This window comes from Lemur catta, chromosome 7, assembly GCF_020740605.2.
Source record: "Lemur catta isolate mLemCat1 chromosome 7, mLemCat1.pri, whole genome shotgun sequence".
Taxonomy (NCBI): Eukaryota; Metazoa; Chordata; class Mammalia; order Primates; family Lemuridae; genus Lemur; species Lemur catta.
This window is the reverse complement of record NC_059134.1, coordinates 59694597-59715866: the sequence shown is the minus strand read 5'-3', so window position 1 is coordinate 59715866 and position 21270 is coordinate 59694597. Positions and strand designations below refer to the sequence as shown.

Here is a 21270-nt window from a genome sequence, read left to right as displayed (position 1 = left end):
ATACTACTTCCCACATCATATTTTATTCATATGGAAGCCATGAGAGACAGCCAAATACCTTTCTGAAACACAGATATACCCACCATATCTATTGCAAACCCCTAACCCACCAGCCTGGCAGCCCTATTAAGATAAGCGGGTTATGGCACAGCTGCTTTTAAGAGGTTTTCTAAAGAAGAGGGACCATGTCACAGTCCCTAGAAATGGAACACCCTTCCCCAAGCAGCTAAACTGGATGAGGATTGGATACTCTCCTGTCTCCACGAGACACTTTCCATGAAGATAGCACTGAACACAGGACCCCAGGACAGAATATAGCATTGGAGTGGGGGTTGGGGTGGGGGTACCCTGAGACTGTCATGTTAGGCAAATGAGCTGGCACTGCTTTCCAGAGAGCAGTGTCTTGGGTTGCCTGAGGTCGAGGCATGCGTCTGCCAAACTAGAAACGGGTGTATGCTGGAATTGGAATATCATTACTACAAAACAGGATTATCTTGAGCAACGATTCCAAATATGATTAGAAATGACTCTTTGTTACTCGGAGATAATCGGCCATAGCAGCAGCAGTGGGAGAAACATCAAGCCTAGCACACTTTTCTGTGGGCACGGTGCTGGCATTCCAGGCACTTGGCCAGCACCCTCACTCACCCTTCTTTGCTGGGAAATACTGGGCACTGTCCTGTACTGGGTAGACAGACACCTAAGACAAAAGCCAGTTCCATATGAAGGTACCCTGCTCAGGGGTCCCATATTCTAGGCTCAGCTTCTTAGATGAAAAGGATTGAGAAAAAAATCCCCAAAGCCCTACTGCTTCTGGGTCACCTATGAGACTGCTGATGAGAGATAGGTAACATCCCCACCTTAATTAAAGGTAAGCTTACCTACAGGCCATTCACAATCATCAGCAGCAGTATCAGTGATAATAATAAAGCAGTACTACTACTATTACTACTATGCTACTATTAACTAAAGTAGTAAACCCTTACTGAGTGCTTACTATATGGCAGCATTGTTCCAAACACTTTGCATATATTTATACATTTAAACCTCAAAACAGCCTTTTAAGGTAGGTCTGCTTATTGTCTCCATTTTATGTCCAAGGAGACAATCACAGAAAAGTGATAGAACTTGCCAAGGCATAAAACCAGTAAGAGAAAGCACTTGGATTTGAACCCAGGTAGTCTGGCTCTAGAGCCCATAACTCTTGCACATGCGAGACTGTCAGAGCCAGAAAGAGGATCATGGCCAATGCCAGCTAAGGTCTTTCCGTCACACTCTCAGGTCCCCAGATTCTACCAGTTCTACCTACTAGCTCTAGCATATCCTACTTTCTCACCCTTATAAACCTAGGCTCACAACGGTCCTTCTTCCAGACATGCAGTCCCTCTACTCCCTACCATTACCAATCAAATCCTGTCATTCTTCAAGGTCCAACTCCTCAGAAAGGACCTCCATTCATGATGTTGCCTCTACAGAGCACGATCTCCCCCACAGTACTCTATGTGGTCTCTGTGGCGCTGACCACATTCTGCCTCATTCTCCAAAGTGGGACTTGTTTTATCCCTTTTCTGACTGTCAGCTTTTTGAAAATAAGGAGAGTGCTTGTCTGTTTTTAGATTTCTCAAAATCATCCACACAAAATCAATGTACACAAATCAGTAGCATTTCTATACTCTAATAACAGTCAAGCTGAGAGTCAAATCAAAGACTCAACACCATTCATAATAGCTACAAAGAAAATAAAATATCTGGGAATATACTTAACCAAGGAGGTAAAAGATCTCTACAAAATGAACTATGAAACACTGAGGAAAGAAATCACAGATGACACAAACAAATGGAAAAACATATCATGCTCATGGATCAGTAGAATCCACATTGTTAAAATGTCCATACTATCCAAAGTGATGTATAGATTCAATGCAATCCCCAACAAAATACCAATATCACATTTCACAGATCTAGAAAAATAATTCTATGCTTCATTTGGAACCAGAAAAGAGCCCGAATGGCCAAAGCAATCTTAAGCAAAAAGAACAAATTTGGAAGCATCACATTACCAGACTTCAAACTGTACTACAAGACTATAGTAACCAAAACAGCATGGTATTGGCACAAAAACAGAGACACAGATAGACCAATGGATGGAGCAGAGAACCCAGATATAAAACAATCCACATACAGCCAACTGATCTTTGACAAAGCAGACAACAATATACACTGGGAAAAAGAAGCCCTGTTCAATAAATGGTGCTGGGAAAATTGGATAGCCACATGCAGAAAAATGAAACAGGATCCTTATCTCTCACCACTCACAAAAATTAATTCAAGATGGATAAAGGACTTAAAGGTAAGGCATGAAACCATAAGAATTCTAGAAGAAAATATAGGGAGAACTCTTCTAGATACTGACCTAGGCAAAAAAAATTATGACTAAGACCCCAATGGCAATTACAGCAACAACAAAAACAAATAAATGGGACTTGATTAAATTAAAAAGCTTTTGCACAGTTAAGGAAATAATCAACAGAGGAAATAGACAACCTACAGAATGGGAGAAAATATTCACAAGCTATACCTCTGACAAAGGGCTAATAACCAAAATATACAAAGAACTCAAGCAAATCACCAAGAAAAAATCTAACAACCCCATCAAAAAGTGGGCAAAAGACATGAACAGAAGCTCTTCAGAAGAAGACAGACAAATGGCCAATAAACATATGAAAAAATGTTCAATGTCACTAATCATCACCAAAACCACAATGAGATCTCATCTTACCCCAGTGAGAATGGCTTTTATTAAAAAGTCCAAAAACAACAGATGCTGGATTGGGTGCAGAGAGAAAGGAATGCTTATGCACTATTGGTGGGTCTGCAAATTAGTACAACCTCTATGGAAAACAGTATGGAGATTCCTCAAAGAACTGAAAGTAGACCTACCATTTGATCCAGCAATCCCACTACTGGGTATTTACCCAAAGGAAAAAAAGTCATTTTATCAAAAAGACACCAGTACTTGAATATTTATTGCAGCACAATTCACAATTGCAAAGATGTGGAAACAACCCAAGTGTCCATCAATTCATGAGAGGATTAACAAAATGTGGTATATGTATACCATGGAATACTACTTAGCCATAAAAAGGATGGATTAATGCCTTTTGCAATAATTTGGATGAAACTGAGGACCATTATCCTAAGTGAAGTATCTAAAGAATGGAAAAACAAACACCATGTGTACTCACTATTAAATTGAAACTAACTGATGAGCACACATGTGCACAGGGGGAAGTAAAACTCAGTGGAAACCAAGCAGGGGAGTTGGGGGAGGAAGGGGATGGGCAAAAACCTACCTAATGGGTACAATGAACACTATTTGGGTGATGGGCACACTTATAGCCCTGATCAGGCATTACAAAAGCAATCCGTGTAACCAAAAGCATTTGTACCCCCATAATATTTTGAACACAAAAAATCACCAAGCACATAGTGGGTCATCAAGAACCCTGACTGAGCTGACTTGACTCCTTTTTTTTTTTTTTTTTAATTTCAGAATATTACAGGGCTACAAATGTTTAGGTTAACTGACTCGACTCCTGGTCTCAGCATCCCTTGGTCTATCCCAGGGCCTTGCTCCCCATCTCTTCCCTCTACAGGCAGTGTAGTTCAGTGGAAAGAACAAGGCTTTGGGGTTCAGAGAGACCCGACTTCAAATCCTGGCTCCCTGTGCATCTCTGAGCTTTCATTTTCCATATCTGTAAAATAGGGATAATAATCCCACCCTTTTCAGGATTGCCCTGAGGATTAGAGCCAACATGGGCAGTGACTGACATGAGCCTGGCACATGGGAAGCACCTAATCAACCATGGCCATTATCCATCACTACAGTCCAGAGATCATATAACACAAAGCCCAGCCTCCCTGGGCAGAAGGAAGCACTACTCTGCAGCACAAGCCAGGTCAAGAATAGGCTGGGGAACCTGGGAAGAACTTCTACACCCTTAAGGCAGGATAGACCTCCATGTGATCAGGCTCCCTAAAGACCTACATTCAAGGACAGGTGCAGGAAGTGCTCTGCCTGCTCTGCCTGTGGCCAGCCAGCAAGGAAGTAGAGCCTCCCAGGGAGGCTGCCAGTGGGCTAGCTGCAAAAGCAGCACTGGCTCTTTGCTCTAAGAACACCTGTGGAGCTGTACTGGCCACAAAGAAATGCCTATAAAATCTCTCCTGCAGGACAGCAATCTGGCTTGGGCTATTGGTTTCTTAAAGACAGGGTTTAATGCACCTTCTTCCCTTAGTAAGGTGGAGGGAAAACAAGCAAATGCTAAAAATAAATGACTGCTATGAGAGGGAATTAAATGGTCTTCAGCCAAGGATGGCAGCACTTTAAAATTAACAAAGCCCAGGTACCACATCCAGGAAGGCCTTGGCAAATGCGTGTTATCCACTCATTAGCTCAGTTCCTCAGGGACCCTGGCCAAGCAGGGAAGGCAGTGCCGGGAACCAGTCCTTCCGATGCTGATGAAATGCACCCGGGGAGAAAAGACAGATGGAGGGAGGGAGACTCTGGTGGGGAATTTCAAACAGTTCTGCTCGTGCTTTGTGCTCTCGCAAAAGCAACCGAAATGCCCAAATAGACCCAAATCTGAATTTCTCTACACCACCCTCCCTTTCAGGATCTTTGGTTCCTGAAGCACCACAGTGGCCTCACTATATAGGTGGTCTCCATGCATGGGAGTCCAGGGATGCAGAGCCCAAGAATGGCGTGGAAGAGGCAAACTCCCAGTCCTGTACCTGAAATTTCTCCTTGCTGGAATGAAGAATCATACACTTTGTGAATTTATACAAGCCTACTTTATATTATTCGTAAAGTGAATTTATCACTATTCATCAGTAATTATACTTCATGGCATCACTAACGGTATAAATTCACAAATCTTCATTCCCTACCGACAATCAAAATACATAGTACTCTAATGTGAGATATCAACAACAAGAATTCAAAACATTCCAGATGACCATTAACAATATGAATTAATTTTGACACTACAAACATGAATTCTCAATATGCCACTGGTCACAATTAATAAGGAATAACAGCTTTTTAAAAAGATTTTTTGGGTCAGTTTTGAAGTATCATTTACACATAGTAAAATGCATCCTTTTTAAGATGTATAATTTGATGAGTTTTGATAATGGTATGCAGTCATGTAAAGACTACCATAAATATGACATAGAATATTTCCATCATCCCAAAGTTCCTTTATATCCACCTCCCACTCCCAAACCCTGGAAACCAATAATTTGATTTCTGTCTTTAGAGTAGATTACCTTTTCCAGAATGTCATATAAATGGAATTATACAGTAGGTAGCTTTTTGTGTTGGCTTCAACTTAGCATAAGGCTTTTGAGATTCATCCATGTTACTGCATGTATGAGTAGTTTGTTCTTTTTCTTTTCTTTTACTTCTGAGGTTTTTTTTTTTCTTTTTAACTGTATGGATGTACCACAATTTGTCCATTCATCAGTTGATAGACATTTGGGTTATTTTCAGTTTTTGGTGGTTATGAAAAAAGCTGCTATAAATATTTACATACAGGTCATTTTGCAGATGCATGTTTTTATTTCTCTTGGACAAATAACCTAGGAGTTGCTAATGTTGGGTTGTATGGTAAAAGTATGCTTTACCTTTATAACAAACTGCCAAAGTGTTTTCCAATGTGCCTATACCACTATGCGTTCCTATCCACAATGTATGACAATTGTTCTGTATCCTTGCCAGCAGCTGGTATTGTCAGTTTTTCTAAATTTTAGCTATTATAGTAGGTAGGTGTGTAGTGGTATCTCACTGAGATTTTAATTTGCATTTTCCTAACAACTAACAATGCTGAGTGTCTTTTCATGTGCTATTTGCCACCCATCTCTTTTTGGTGAAGTGTCTGCTCAAATCTTTTGCCCATTTTTAAAAAATTGAATTGTCTTTTTATTATTGATTTATAAGAATTCTTTATATATTCTGGATACTATTCCTTTATCAGACATGTGTTTCGACAGCATCTTTTTTGAGGAATTGGAAAGTATAAGGATCTAAATCATACCATTTTTCCTCCAAACCACTATCCTCTGCTCCTATACTTTAAACAAAGGAATAGGAAAGACTTAAACTTTCAATTTACAACTACCTTACCATTGTTGGACAGAGGATCATGTAGTACTTGGTACCTGCTAACATTCCTAAAACTATTTTCATCTCCATTACAAGTACCCAACAACACTAGGGCTTTAAGGAAAGCTACATCTGGAGAAATGACTGTCCTATAAACAGCTTTTGGCCCCCCAGGCTCTGCACCTCCCAAAGCCCTGTTCTGGTCCACCAGGCTCCTGGAATGGTCAACAGTCGTCACACTCCATTGCTGGCCATTGTCCACTGGGAAAGGTAGGAGGCTCCCAATCCATCCCTCAGTGAAAGAGCAAATAGTGGGGCCTGTGGCTGCTTGGACATCAAAGTTGAGCAAACAAGCCTGGCAGACCCTGCCTCTCCGCCTACACATCCTGCAAATGCCATCTGAAGGAGCTTCCCCGAGGGGGTCATGACTTTCAGCTTGTCATAGCACACATCAAAGTTTGCACCACACACGAACTGGGTGCATGGGTTCGAATCAAGTCGCCCGAGAGCGGATACTCAGCCATTGTGTTCAGTTTTAATCCTGTGTTTTCTCAAGTAATTAAGCCTTCTTGCTTATGAACTTGTGACTAAGTAAAGCATCACTGAGAGGTTGTAACATCAAAGTGCCTTCCACCGTCTGTCCATGTTTGGTAAAATTGGATTTCTTTCCCTTCTTAAAGAAAAACTAATTGAATTTAGCTGAAGGCTGTGTATATTTGCACTAGCTGGTGAAGGCTATGCTAAGTCACAGTGATCATCCTGGGACCCTGTGCCTTAGCCTTTAGCTGGGCTGGGTCAGAGTGCAACATAGAATGAGACACCCAGACTTAGGCTAAACAAGTGCCTTGTGGCATGAGGCTTACAGAGGGCTCAGTGTGGAGAAGGGGGCCAGATCCCAATGACTGCTCCTTGAGTCAATACTACACCCAAGCTGTTACTAGGGCTGGCAAAGGGATTGTCCTAGTAGAATGTTGGTAAAGCTTTGGCAGAACGGCTACTGAAGACAATGTCCAACACAATACTCAAGTCCTTGATGTCAGCAGTCCAAGTAAGCTTCTTAAGGCAAAAGCTGTGATTACTTATTCTTTGAATCCCCCCATAGCCTAGCACACACATTATAGTTTTTAAACACGTTTGCTGGATGCATATAATAATACAAAGGAATGCCAGGACAAAGTTTTTCTCTCCTGAAGAAGCAAAACTCTCTGTACCTCTTTTATGCCTTGCTCCTCAGGAAGCTTCTATCTAAATTAATACTCAATTTCACTAATTACCTAATTTACAGTGAAGACAGCATGGTCTCATTGATGTAAAATTATACATGCACATGTAAATATATATACAATGATCAATCTCTAGACAGAGGGAATTCAGGTGACTGTTACTTTCTTCTCTATATTATTTTACAAAAACAATTAACCTATTTTCAGAGACGAAAACCTCTGGTTCAATCCTGATACAATTATCTTTTCTTTAACCAATATGATTTCTGATCATGATCTAGTTTTAACTTTCCTGTGTATATTTATATTTGTATTTTAAGTCACCTCAAACCCTTTATGGAATTAAAAGGAGGGAATAAATTATAAATTAAATTCCAGTGCGTATTTTTCAAATTTAGTACTATAGCTCTGTTATTTCCTATTCAAAACTAAATAAAATAATAAATACATATGAAAATTAAGCTCCTTAAGGATAGAGACTATTATATTCTATATCCTTAAGGACTTAACACAGTAAGCAGGCACCTAAGGGTGAAATGACTGGGCTACTCTTGGATGTCTCTCTTGAGCTGTTGGGCTGCCAACACCCTAAATGAGGAAAAGGTTTTCTGCTTTCAGCTTTGAATCAAGGGGTGCTGCCCCTTTATCTTCTCTTCATCTAAATCCAATTCAAAGGTGGTGGCATTTCAGGCCTGGCCAATGATTCCAGAAGGATTGGTAATTGATTATATGAGAATCAGCACATTCTAATAAGGAGAAACTTTTTGGCAGATGGTGGTGGTATGGACATGACAATCCTTTAAGACCACTCACAGGGCACCTTACCAATGAGGCCTACTCACCCTGACCAATGTACTCCTGGTACTCCCTTTTTAACAAGTTCTACTTTTCCTTTTTTCCACAGCATTTCTTACCTTCTAATATATAGTTTGCTTATCCATTATACTTATTGTTTACTGCCTCTGCATGCCTCTCTCTACCCAGGAACGACCACTAGTATAGAAATAAGCTCTGTGTGGGCAGAGATCTTTGTCTGTATATCATTCATATTATTTCAAGCACATAGAACTGTACCTTGCAGATACTAGGGGCCAAAAAATGTTTGTGATATGAATAAATAAATCCAACCCGAGAGTGTACTATTTTCAATAAAAATCTGTCTTCCCTGGATACTGGAAGGAAGAAGAGGGTGGAAAATGGATGCTTACCTAGTTCCAAAGCAAGTAAATACAAGCTAACACTTTCACTTTGCTCAGCAAGCATCGCTGATTTGCTAATTGCCCTGCTAACCGAGCAATCAGTTAAACCAACAACTCATTAGATTCAGAGAGAAGTGTCCCCAAAAGCACATCTACAAGCTATCTGATCACTAATTGACAGTACTCTTAAGTATAATGTTGTTTCCTATTCAGTCTCAGCCTTTAAAATACTACACATAGAAAGGAACACAGCTCCTCCTCCTTCAGCACCACTGGCTATTTCTTGCAGATGGAAACACCTACAAGCTGGGGAAGAAGACTGGTGGGTGGGGTGGAGTATCAGTGGTATAGAATAAACACGTATGTGTTTGTGTGTACAGGTCTAATGGGGCATCAGGGAATAACAACTCCCCATTTATTACCTGTAGCACACACATTATCATACTTGATTCTCAAAAGAATATGGAGAGAATCTACTCTGCTACCAGACCGAGTCCTCTCACACCCACTGCTTCAATAACAGACTATACTGTGTCTCCTTACCTGTACTTCTTTTTCACATTAGATGTGAGCTCCCTAAGGTATCAGATTCTCCAAACATTAGCAAAGGGCCTGGCTCAGAGCAGGTATTTACTAAATGTTCATAGTAATTTCTGATGAAGAAACAGGGTCTCCATGGAGTTCTGAAATTCAATTAAGGCTCGGAACCAGAACTGGATTCTGGGTCTCTCAACCCACAAAGCCTATTTATATCAATTTTTCTTTTAAAGAATAAATGCTTGGAGCTAAAGAGGGCAAATAAGAAAACCAAGTGGCTGAGATCAAGTTCACAATAAAGGAGCAGAGAAGAGAGACCTATCTCAAGTACAGTTAAGTCTCTCAGACAATCCTTTCCCTCCACATCTCCTAACCAGTCCAATGCACCAGGTGTAGTTCTATACCTCAGACCGAATCCATCCTCCTGCCTCTGGAGAAGACAGCAAAGGGGCAGGCAAGGGTGAGACAGCGTTCAGAATGTAGTCTGCAGAGACCTGGCTAAGGGAGCCCCGTGTGGAAGGAGATCTCTCACCTGTAGTTTCGGCTGATGGCTGCCACCATGAGTGCTGTCCAGCCAAGTTTGTGCCTTGCATTGACATCTGCACCTTCTGACAACAGCCTAAAAAGAGAGGAATATTTTCAGTGTATGGCTTATCATGGACACACGAGTGGAAATAATCACAGAAGAAATGACACAGCCAACAAAGAGGTGGATGAGTTTGAAAATAGTGGCCTTTGTGAACTAAATCCCCAATCTCAGCTCCTTCAGTCACTATCCCCCTACCCAAGGCTTCCTCTACCTGTTCTTCTTCCCTTAAATCAGTTGCTTCCTGCTGACTTTTGAGAAAAGAATGGGGTCTCCTTATCTTAATACCCTGACACTCCCACTCCCTTCATCCAGAATGTTCTCTCCCTGCCTCTTTGCCTATTCAAATCCTCCTCCTATGCTATGTGATACAATCCTGGCTTGTGGACTCTCTCCTGAGAAGCTTTCCTTGACTTGCCCAGTCCACAGATCTCTCTTCCCTCCTTCATTTCCCAATGCCTAGCACAGAATGCCTAATGACACGTTATCTGGGTAGTTCTCAGTTTATAAAATGATTACATTTCTCAAGTTTATCTGTATTGTGGCTGTTTGGAAATTGGAAATCCTTTAACCCAAGGCAAGATGGAAAGAACATTAGAAACAATAGATTAGGTTCCTAGGAGAGTCTGCACAAACCCTACTTGAACCTATATGCCAGTGCCTAACGCATAGTAGGAAAGCAATTATTGCTAAATAAATTAACAAACACAGAATTTAAAGTAAACCACTAAAAGTCTGAATTCTGGGGCCCAGGAACAGGGGCCCTACAATGTGGGGGTGAACAGAAGGAAGGGGAGTAAATAGAACCAATTTTTACTGAGCACCTTCTACAAGCAGGAACTGCCCTAAGTATTTTACATTCCTGTGTTCATTTACTCTTAATACCACCTAAGGAGCTGGCAGTAATCTCTTCTCATGGATGTGGTAACAGGCTCAGTAAGGTGAAATGACTTGCTTAAGCTCATTTAGCTAATTAAGGAACAGTGCAGTGACTAGAACCCAGGTTGACAGTGACTCAAAACCAGGCTTTGTACCTTACCACCCTTCCTCTAGACACAGCGTGGCTCCAGGTAACAGGAAAGACAAAGACTAAACTGATTTCAGCAAATCAATATGGAATGTGCTTTGTCCTATGCTAGATTCTAGATGCGGGTGAGGAAAAATTTCTCTCAAACACTGTCCAAGGCACTGTCGAAGCCTGACAGGGAGACGGAGCACCAAGCACAGAACTACACATTTCATGAGTGCTATGCATGGGACTACAAGTGGCAGGTTCACAACAAGGGGACCTAACCCAGTCTCAGTGACCAGAAAGGCCTCTCTGAGGAGGTGCTGATAAAGGGGAGCTAGCCAGAAAAAAAGGGGTAAGGGAAGGGAAGGAGTGCTCCAGGCAAGGTAAGTCTCTTCACTTAGAGAAGAGGGCACAGGGTATCTGAGGCCTGCAAGAGGTTTGGTAGGATTAGGGCACAAAGTATGTGGAGAGAGTGTTGAGAGAGGAGGTTGGGAAACCCTCATCTCTCACCTCTAGTTTGGAGGGTTTCTTCTGGTAAACGTTTGGAGCCTTTCACCATGTACAATGTTAAACTTCTTTTATGCATAAACAATTTTCTATGACCAAGAATGTTAAAGAGGCAAAGAACCCTTCCTTATTTACAAAACCTCCTTCTCCTTTAGCAGCCCACACGATATGGTGGGGAGCACATGGTTCTGAAAGTTAAGAGGCTGGAATTCTGATCCTAACTGTGATTCTGATGGGATCGCCTCACTTCTCTGGTCCTCAGTCCAGAAAGGCTAGAAAATCAAAGAGGCTTGTGAGGGAAGAGACTTGAACTGTGTCTTGAAGAAACAGGAAGAATTTGAGAAGCAGGAGAAAGCACATGGCACTCTAAGGCAAAAGAAACAGGATATAATTGTAAAGCAGGAAAGGAACATTCAGAGACCATCAGGCAGATCCATCTGGGTGACAGTTCACAGCAGAGAAACACACAGCTGCCGAGGTATGCAGGGCCTATGCAGAGCCTCAAATGCCAGACTAGGAGGTCAAGGCAGTAGGAGTAAATTTTTTTTGAGCTGTGAACTTTCAAATTTTGAGAATATGATCAAATTTCTCTCCAGAAAAGTGCATAGGAGCCCACACATGCTTAAAACTTTTTTTGCATATAATATCCATGGGTTCACAGCCCCCATGAAATCAATAATGGATCCTAGGATAAAAACTCAGCCTAAAAAGTTGACATATGTCTGGCTTGCATGCTACTGTCCCACATTCTTGTGTCTAGCACAGATATCACAAATCTCTTCCAGCAACAATTTCCTATGGAGCCTTTGAAAGAGCCTCAGAATCCTCCTGAACACAGGTTCCAATCAGCCACCATCAATTCACTGAAGCTGGCAACAGAGAGAAAACCTACTCGTCATTCCTTTTTAGCCTCTCATCAAAGGTAGTAGGAGTTGTCTGTCGTTCAAGGATATTGGGCAAAAGAAATTATAAAATTAGCTTAACCCCTTGAGGGCTGAGTGTAGTGTAATAAAAAGAAAAGGACAAACAAAGGGCGTTGGAGTAAGTTAGACCTGGATTCAAATTCGGTTCCAGCCAGATAACCCTGAGCAAATCGACTCTCTAATTTTCAACTTTCTCACCTATAAAATAGTGATAACAATCTCTAATTTGCAGGAACCCAGCCCAGTGCCTGGCATATAGCAGGTATTCAATACAGATGGTTTCTGCCTGCCACCCTTTTTCACTTCCATCATTTTGATGGAACAAAGTGTTCCGCTTCCACTCTGGTAGTGGCAGGTTGGCCAATACTGAGGGATTCTAAGACGTGGTCACACAGGATGACCTGGATAATTCAGCCAGCCTGGCTCTAGGCACTCCTTGGTTCATTTATTCAGCAAACATGTACACACACCTGCTCTGTGCCTGGCCCCTTTTATTGGCTCTTGAGGAAGAGACCGAGGGAGAGGTTCTTACTTTCTAGGACCTGAGCCAGGCAGGGTTCTCTTCTCTTCCCTCCCTCACTCCTTCCTCTTTTACACACAGACACACACACACAGACACACACATACACACACGTGTGTGTGGGGGTGTGTGTGTTAATATTTTTAAAATTTTGTTTACTACTTTCCTCACAGATAATTCTGTTTTAAGATATGCTCATATTGCTAAGTATACAATAACTCCATTGTTTTTAATTGCTGCATAATTAAATATGTGTTGATTTGACTAAATAGTACTATGGTTCTCTCCTAGAGAGCTGCTCCATCAACCCTCCCAGACAGAGGTGTTCCTGTGTACCCCTCTGCCTGCCAACACTTGGCAATAGCCAGCTTCCTAATCATGGCCAGTCTAATGGGTGTAAAGGGATATCACATTATTGTTTTAATTTGCATGTCTCTGATCACCAACAATTTTGTGCTACTTGTTATATGCATGTTTGCATTTTGGGGTTTTCTCTTCTGTACATTGGAGGGTTTTCTTTTAAGGGAAGGACTGCTAGAAGAGGCGTTTCTCTAAACTCGCTATTGTTTCGATGAAAGAACATAGGGCAGAATGAGGAGACCTGGGTTCTAGCTCCCGCTCTGCCACCTAACTATTCTAAAACCCTAAAGAAGGCACATCATGTCACTAAGTTTCAGTCTCTTCTCAGGTCCACTGAGGATCACAATCCCTTCCAGGTTTTCGGGAGTTTAGAGGAGGTGGCACTGAAATATGAAGGGCTCTACAAATCTGAGGGTTATTCATAAGGGGCAAATTCTGGCATTCTTCAGTAAGACTCCAGCTTTTCAGCCCTGCCCATTCCTGACTGAGATCATTCTTTGCAACCTCTTGGGGCCAAAGTGTAATGGAAAAAAAGCAATGACCCTGGAGTCCAAAGCCAAAGGATAGAGTTCAGATTCTGGCTCTGTCACTTACTAGCTGTGAAATTGGGGATATTAATCCCTCTTGTGCAAAGTGGTTGTAAGTATTAAAAGAGACACTATATGGTAGAACTCTGTAAGGAGTGATGGCACCTGGTCTGTCAAAAAAGGGACCAGGGCTAACTACACTACAAATGAACCCAACCACCACCACCATTTCCTCTTTCAAAGCTGGCTGGGCTCCTCCCCTTGCTTCCCCTCTGTGCAGAGCAGCCCAGAAAGAGAGGATTTCACAAACCAGGTCTCCTCCATTTCATTGTGTTGCTTTGCAAGTGAATGCCCAATGGGGGCAGTCATTTCAAAGTCCTGGGCCAGCTGGGGGTGGGGGGGGGGGGCAGTGGCTGCCTGCTAAGAGCAGCTGAAAGGGCCTTTGAGGCCTGAGAAAGTCCCCTGCTCTCCCCTGTGATTTTCACCAAATGGACAAAATACAGCAAGTGAATTAATCTCTTTCAAAAAGAGCAATGCTTGTGACAGAGTACGGTATCTCTGAAAAGGTTAGGATTCCATCATCCCTGAGGTGATGAGTCGAATGCTTAATGCAGGCTGCTACTCAGAGCAGAGCAGCTGTGTCTGGGGGCTGAGGTGGTAGGGTGGGCATGGCAGGCCCTTCCAGGCTTATCCAGACTTGTGGAAGACTGTTCCCTTATGAACTAGGTCTCCTTCTTGGTAGGGCAGAGGTGGGTGATTCTAACTAGGGATGGCCCAGGGTAGTAGACAAAGAGGAGACCACACTAGAAGACCACAGTTGAACCCCAGCTCTTATACAACTTTCAGGCAGCAGAGTGGGGCAGATAAATAAGCAGGAAAGATCTTGGTTCAAATCCAGGCTCTGCCATTTACTGGGTGAGGAGATGTGGATAAATGAGTGACTTAGCCTCTCTGAATCTCAACTGGTTCCCTCATCTAAGATAGCTCTTGCTCTCTGGGCCTGTTTTTCTATCTGTTAAAAAATGGAGAAGACTCCACAAGCCCTACTATATATGTCACAAAGGGATACTGTCAAGAGACAGTGAGACAAAATATGTAAAAAATACTTGGTATGGAATAGAGCACTGTTCAAATAGAAGAACCTATGCTATTCTTATTATCATTTTCCAATTAGTGTTTGCCCCATTTTAAGGAGGTGACAGAGTAAACTAGGATGATATATGAAAGGTGTAAACTTGGAACATAATAAGTGCTCAAAATTATCTATGGATAGATAAATGAATTGTCTAAAATCCCCAAGCAAGGGCAGCGGTAGAAAAAGGAAGGGTTCCCTAGCCCAAGAGCTGAAGATTACCACAGGAGAAGAATGAATCAAAGGAGAAAAACACAGCCTCTCCCATCCATCAGGGACCCAGGAGAGCCCAGCAGGCTGAAGATCAAACAGGTAACAGTTACTACCACTGAGTGGGAAAGGGGAGATGACATAGTCAAACTTACACTTTTTGCTGTGAATGCTCCTTCATTGTTTGAAGTTTTGTTGTTTTTATAACAGTGATCATACTATTACTCCTTTTTTAAATTTTTTATTTTTTATTTTTTTTAAAAATAAAACTTTCTTAGAAAAAAGATCCTCTACTTTCTTCAAGAAGCCTTCCCAAAGATGCCTTTGTTGCTACCACAATCCCCTGTGCTAACATGTATCATACAGTCATCATACTGTCCATGAGTGTTAACTACCCTAGTAGGCAGTGTTTCCCTCTAGAAATGAGGACCTGTCTTCATCTCTCCACTTCAGGTGCCTGCCATAGCATCTGGCACGCCAGAGGGCTCAAAGTCAGAACAAATGCTACATTACTCTCTCACCAATACTTCTATCTGGTGTTGGAAGTTACCCGTTTCATAACTGTATGCCTGTCTTTTTCAAAGAACTTAGGCTCCTGTGTACATCTGGGAGGGTACGGGTGCAGTTTCCCAGTCCCAGGACTGAGGACATTTGTGGACACAGGCCGGGGGGTTGGGGGTCATGGATTCCAGTCATGGCTCTATCAGCACCTACCTGCGTGACCAGGATAAATCTGTCTGTCTCTGTGGGCCTTATTTTTCTCTGCAGTAAAACAAGGAAATTGAATGAAATTATTTCTGAAGTCCCTACCAGCTCTAAAATCTTACAATTCTAAATATGTGCAGCATCAAAATGAAAACTGAGAATTAGATTTCTAACAGACATGGCATTCTCCAAGACCTTCAAAGAAAAGACAACTCCTTAGGCTTAGTGACTGTAGGAGGGAGGGAAAGAGTCCCAGACAGGGATATAGGGCCTGTTTTGAGTTATTCTGGCTAACTAGCTCTTCCACTCAGGGGAGGGAGGTACCATTTGATTTTCCTTCCTCTTTCTTTATGACCAATCAATACAAAGCGGCCACTGAACTTCAATCGTGTATTGTTCCAACTGATTTCCGGATCCTTTGCATGAACCGGCCCTCAGCTGCAGCTGGAGAGGGGCTGAAGGGTAGGGAGCCCTGGCCCACCTGCATCAGAGGCCTGGAAGCACTGAGCCATGCAGACCCAATCATGATCGCTATCTGAGCAACAGGGCCCTGGCTGGAGCCTCACAGAAGGCCCTGTTTACAGTAATAACAGCACCAGGCCCTGCTGTCCGAGCAGAGAAAAGGTGCCTGGGGCTAGAATCCCCAGGCAGCCTCCATCTGTGCCTTATCTACCCAGCCAGCCAGGACTGGGAGGGGCAGGGCAAGGGAGCGAAGGCTGCTCTCAGACCCCAGCCTGAGCCAGTAGATAGACTGTGGGGGTGGGGGGGAATCTTGGTGCTCTAACTCCACAGACACAAGGCTTCACTGGCATCTTTTACATTTGCTACTTGAACTGAGCACCCTTCTCCAAGGCCCAGCCCTGGACTCTTCCTCTAGGAAGATCTCCAGATGTTCTTACTCCCAGTGAGATGGCCCATCCAGCACTCTGTCATGCCTGGGAAACTCCAAAGGGAAGTGGGAGGAGAGAGACTGGCATGCGTGCAACACCTACAACAAATGCAGTCATACTGCAGAATGTGTCTGCGCTACATAACTGGTTATTTCTTATCACAGAAAGTTTTAAAATTTCTGAACTTAAAGAATGATCTGCAGGGATCAATTAGTCCAAACCTTCTTTTTACACATACATCGGATATGGAGGTTCAGAAAGCATCCCCCTTGGAAAAGACTGACCCAGTTATGAGCCTGCCTCTGTCTTTTCTAGGCTGTCTGACTGGGGACAGGTCACACTAATCTCTCTGAACCTCAGTCATCTGCCAGACCTACCTAACAAGGTTGCTGAGATGGCCAAAGGAAATAACGTATGTGAAAGCACTTACATTTTCCTAATGTTAGCTGCTATTACTACAATTGTTCTTTTTGTTCAAAGGCACACGGTGGAGGAGATGAATCACAATGAATACTTGCTGGATCAACTGAATAAAGTCTGACCATCCTTTGTCCTGTCTCTCTTAGAGAAACTTGGCACCCATTAAAGTGCACAGATTATTATTATCCTTAACTTTTTATTTTGAAGTAATTTCAAATTTACAGAACAGTTACAAAAACAGCACAAAAAACCATTTGTATATCCTTCACTCTTAATCTGCTTACATTTTGCTTGATTTGCTTTCCCACCCTTTTCTGTTTTTCCTGGACCATGTGAATTTCAGGCATTATACCCCTTTACCCCCAAATACTTCAGCATGTATTTCTTAGTACAAGAACATTCTCTTATAGAACCACTAACCAATGATGATCAATTCAGAACATTTAACATTGATATACTATTTTTATCTAATATACAGCCCATATTCAAATTTCTTCAATTATCCCAATATCCTTTATAGCAATATTCCCCCTGTGATCCAGATGCAAGCCAGGATCAATATCAGGATCAAACACTGCATGTGTCTTCAGTTTCATCTAGAATAGGTCCTCAGCCTTTCTTTGACTTTCAAGACATTGACATATTTTGCAGAGTAAGGCTAATTTTTTTTGTAGAATCCCCTTCAATTTGGATAACAATTTTTGAGGTACCACTTCCTATTATTCATCTATTCATTCCATAAACTCTTCCCGAGGACTGGTTATTACAGGACTTTGAGCAGAGGGTGCTTGAGGGTGCTTTATGAATTCTGTGGTATCCCTGCCTTTAAGGCATTCACTGGACAGGTATGTGTCCGGCAAACAACTAAAATACAAGCAAGGACCTTGGAGGAAGGTGCCATGTGAGTGTAGGACAGAGCAAGAGAGCCACAGGGATGACTTCCTGGAAGTATAGAGTGTACCAGAAAGGACCGACAGAAGCACAGATTTCCCAAGTGATCTCCTGAGATCATCTATGGCAACATCTCTGCTTTCCCAGGCAGTGTGTGCCAAGGCTGGGACTGCATCAAACACGAAAATCCAACAATACAAGGCCATCAGGAGGAGGAGGTAGCCCAGGGCTCCTTCCTCTGGGTACCTGTGCCCAGGGCTATACACAAGTCTCAGAGTCAGCAGCTGCCTGGGCGACAAGGGAAGGCTGCTGAGGTGTGGGAAAGGGCCATAGGCGCCACCTACTGGCCCCACACAGCAGGACTCTGGGCTGCTCAGAGGGCAGCTGGGCAGCTGGCTAGTTGCCAGGAAGTCTGTCCCCCTACAACAGTGAGACACAGCAGTGGCTCAAAATTCTCCTAACAGGGTTGGCACTGAGCCACCACTGCTGAGCTCCAGAATCTTATAAGATTTTTAGTAAAGAATAGACTGTGGAAAATTTAACCATAAAACCTGGCCCCCTGAAGGAGTCAGGGCAAAGGTGTGGTCTTCACCCGTTCAACAAAACTTAAGTAACATCTCCAAGCCAGCCTCTGTGCTGGGCACTGAGGGCACCAAGATGAATCAAACGTGAACCTTGCTCACAAGCAGCTCTTAGTCTGAGCTGGGGGAGGGGAAATGTAACAGGTAAGTACACAAATAAGTGCTTTAAGTATCACAGATGCTCTGAGAGATGTCTGTACAGGGTCAGTGAGCACAACAGCATGTTTGGCTCTTCATGTCTTGCAAAGCTCTTGAATGATGGAGTTCAAAGAGCTCATGTTTCTTGAGCTGCCTGCTATGCACCAGGCTCTTGACATTTATGATCTTGTTTGATCCTGTGAATTACCGAGGCGGCCCAAGTCTTACACTCTGAGGGTAAGTGACTTGCTTAAGATTGCGTGGCCAGTAAGTTGCAGCTTGAGACTGGAGCCCAAGCTCTTGCTATGGAACTACATTGCCTTCCAGGGCACATATCCCATCTTCTTCCCTTCCATCCAGCATTGAGCATGGGTCAGCACACTATAGTGTCTGATGGGGCTAACCAGCTGACAGAAAATGGTAAGAAGGAAAAGGAAGAAGGAAAAGCCTTAAGTGGAAAGGAGTTTATCTGAGGGATGGAGATACTCTCTGATTAGTTCTGTTTCCTAGAACCTTCTCCCTTAGAAGAGACTCTTTTAGTCTCAGGATGAGAAAGGCCCAACCCTATCCCTTCTTCTTCATGGTAGTCTCCATACTATCACCACCACTTTCATATTTACACAGCAATACGATGACTTAAAATGTCCTTACCTAAGATTAAACAAGTTCAGCAAACAAATCCAATCAAAAGGTTACAGAATATAGGAAGCCCTGGTTCTCAGAAGGCTGGGCCGATCACAAGCATAACAGAATCTACAAGTGTAATGCAGCTGCCAAGAAAGCTGATGCAAGTTCAGGTCATATTAAAAGAAGCATAAAACCTTTAACAAAGGGGATGACTGCCCTGCTCCTCACAACAATGGTCATACCACACTGGAATTCAGAAAGACACCAAAACTTTGTGGCTGTTTCATTAGAAAATGACCAGGATGAGGAGGAAACTTGAAACCAGTTTAGGGAACCAAGGCTTATGTAGCTAGAGCTCTGTCTCCTAATATTTAAGGGTCTGGAATAGGAAAAGGAAGCTGTGTAGTCTGAGGATAGAGCTAGAACCAAATGGGGGAGGTTACGAAGGGAACTAACATATAATGACAGCCTACCATGTGTCAAGTGCCATGCCAGGTGTTTTCACACATATTACTTCAGAATTCATTACAAGATAAAATTGTTTTCTACTAATTACAAGTTGTCTCTGATTATATTATTACTCTAACTGCTCAGAAAGTCTTTCCACAAAGCTCCTTGTATCTAAAGACTACTCATCACCAGATCCAAACTAAAGGCCACTTTGTCCATGAATCCTTACCTTTTCACATGTACTAATTACAATTCTCTTACTAGCCTGCAAGTTCTTTGAAAGGCCAAGGTCATCATGATACATCTTTATTCTCCTCCAAAATGCCTAATGGGGCATATTGCTCATAATGGGCCTTAAGCATGAATAAATGCCAAAGAAGATACACAAATGGCCAGTAAGTACATAAAAAGATGTTCAACATCATTAGCCATCAGGGAAATGCAAATCAATCCACAGTCAGATATCATTTCACACATGCTAGGATGGCTGTTATAAAAAACACAGATGATAACAAGTGTTGTGGAGGATGCAGAGAAACTGGAACCCTCATATATTGCTTATGAGAATGTAAAATGGTATGGCCACTTTGGACAATAGTTGGGCGGTTCCACAAAATGTTAGACATAGAGTTACTATTAATATATGACCCAGCAATTCCACTCTTAGGTATATACCCAAGAGATTTGGAAATATACATTCACATAAAAATCTGTACACAAACGTTCATAGCAGCATTATTCGTACAGTTAAAAAGTGGAAATGCAAATGTCCATCAACAGACAAATAAATAAATAAAATATAACTATCTATGGAATATTATTCAGCCATAAAAAGGGGTGAAGTACTGATAACATGCTACAGCATGGGTAAACCTTGAAAACATGCGAAGTGAAAGAACCCAGACACAAAGGCCACATATTGTATGATTCCACTCATATGAAATGTCTAGAATAGGCAAATCCACATACAGAAAGTAGATTAGTGGTTGTCAAGGTCTGGGGGGAGTGGAAAACAGGGAATGACTCTTAAAGGGACTGAGATTTTTTTATTGGAGGGAGTGATGAAAATGTTCTGGAATTAGACAGTGGTACTAGTTGCACTATCTTATAAATGTTCTAAAATCCACTGAATTGTATGCTTTAAAAGGGCGAATTTTATAGTATGTGAATTATATCTCAAAAGAAAAAGAAAGAAAAAATGAATGAATGCACACTTATTCAACTGGAAGCTGCCTAGCCTTTAGGAGGCAGACAGTGCCTCATACCTAAGGTACCCAACGAGGGCTCGATGCTGACCGTCAGAGAAGCTGAAGTGGAGACCTGAATACTGGAGAAGAAATGAGGCTGGAGACAAAAGTGCCTGGGACCCTGTCTGACCCATGTAGGGGCTGTGACTGAGCCCCAGATCTGCCCTGAGAAGGATCCTGCCCTGCCTGGTGGACTCTGAGCCCATGGGAATTCCAGGGACCTCCCCCAATTGTTTGTGCTTTACATCCTGCTCCTGCTCACTGTCCATCTGCAAAGGCTGGCCAAACACACAGACATCCCAGGAGGCCTGGGTGCTATCCCCCCAAACAAAAGGGCATTGAGATGGAAGCCTTGGCCCAGCCTCAGAGAGGATTCTTATGCAGCCTTCCTGGGCCTCCCATCCACATGAATGGAGGATCCT

At 42.6% G+C, this 21270-nt stretch overlaps 1 protein-coding gene across 1 annotated transcript in view; it reads right to left on the bottom strand.

Annotated features, from left to right (window-relative positions):
- CLPB (caseinolytic mitochondrial matrix peptidase chaperone subunit B) overlaps positions 1 to 21270 on the bottom strand; it is a 141809-nt gene that overhangs the window by 103316 nt on the left and 17223 nt on the right. The window contains exon 3 of the mRNA XM_045555539.1: positions 9655 to 9741. Within this exon, the coding sequence (XP_045411495.1) occupies positions 9655 to 9741 (87 nt within the window). The remainder of the gene's footprint in view (positions 1 to 9654; positions 9742 to 21270) is intronic.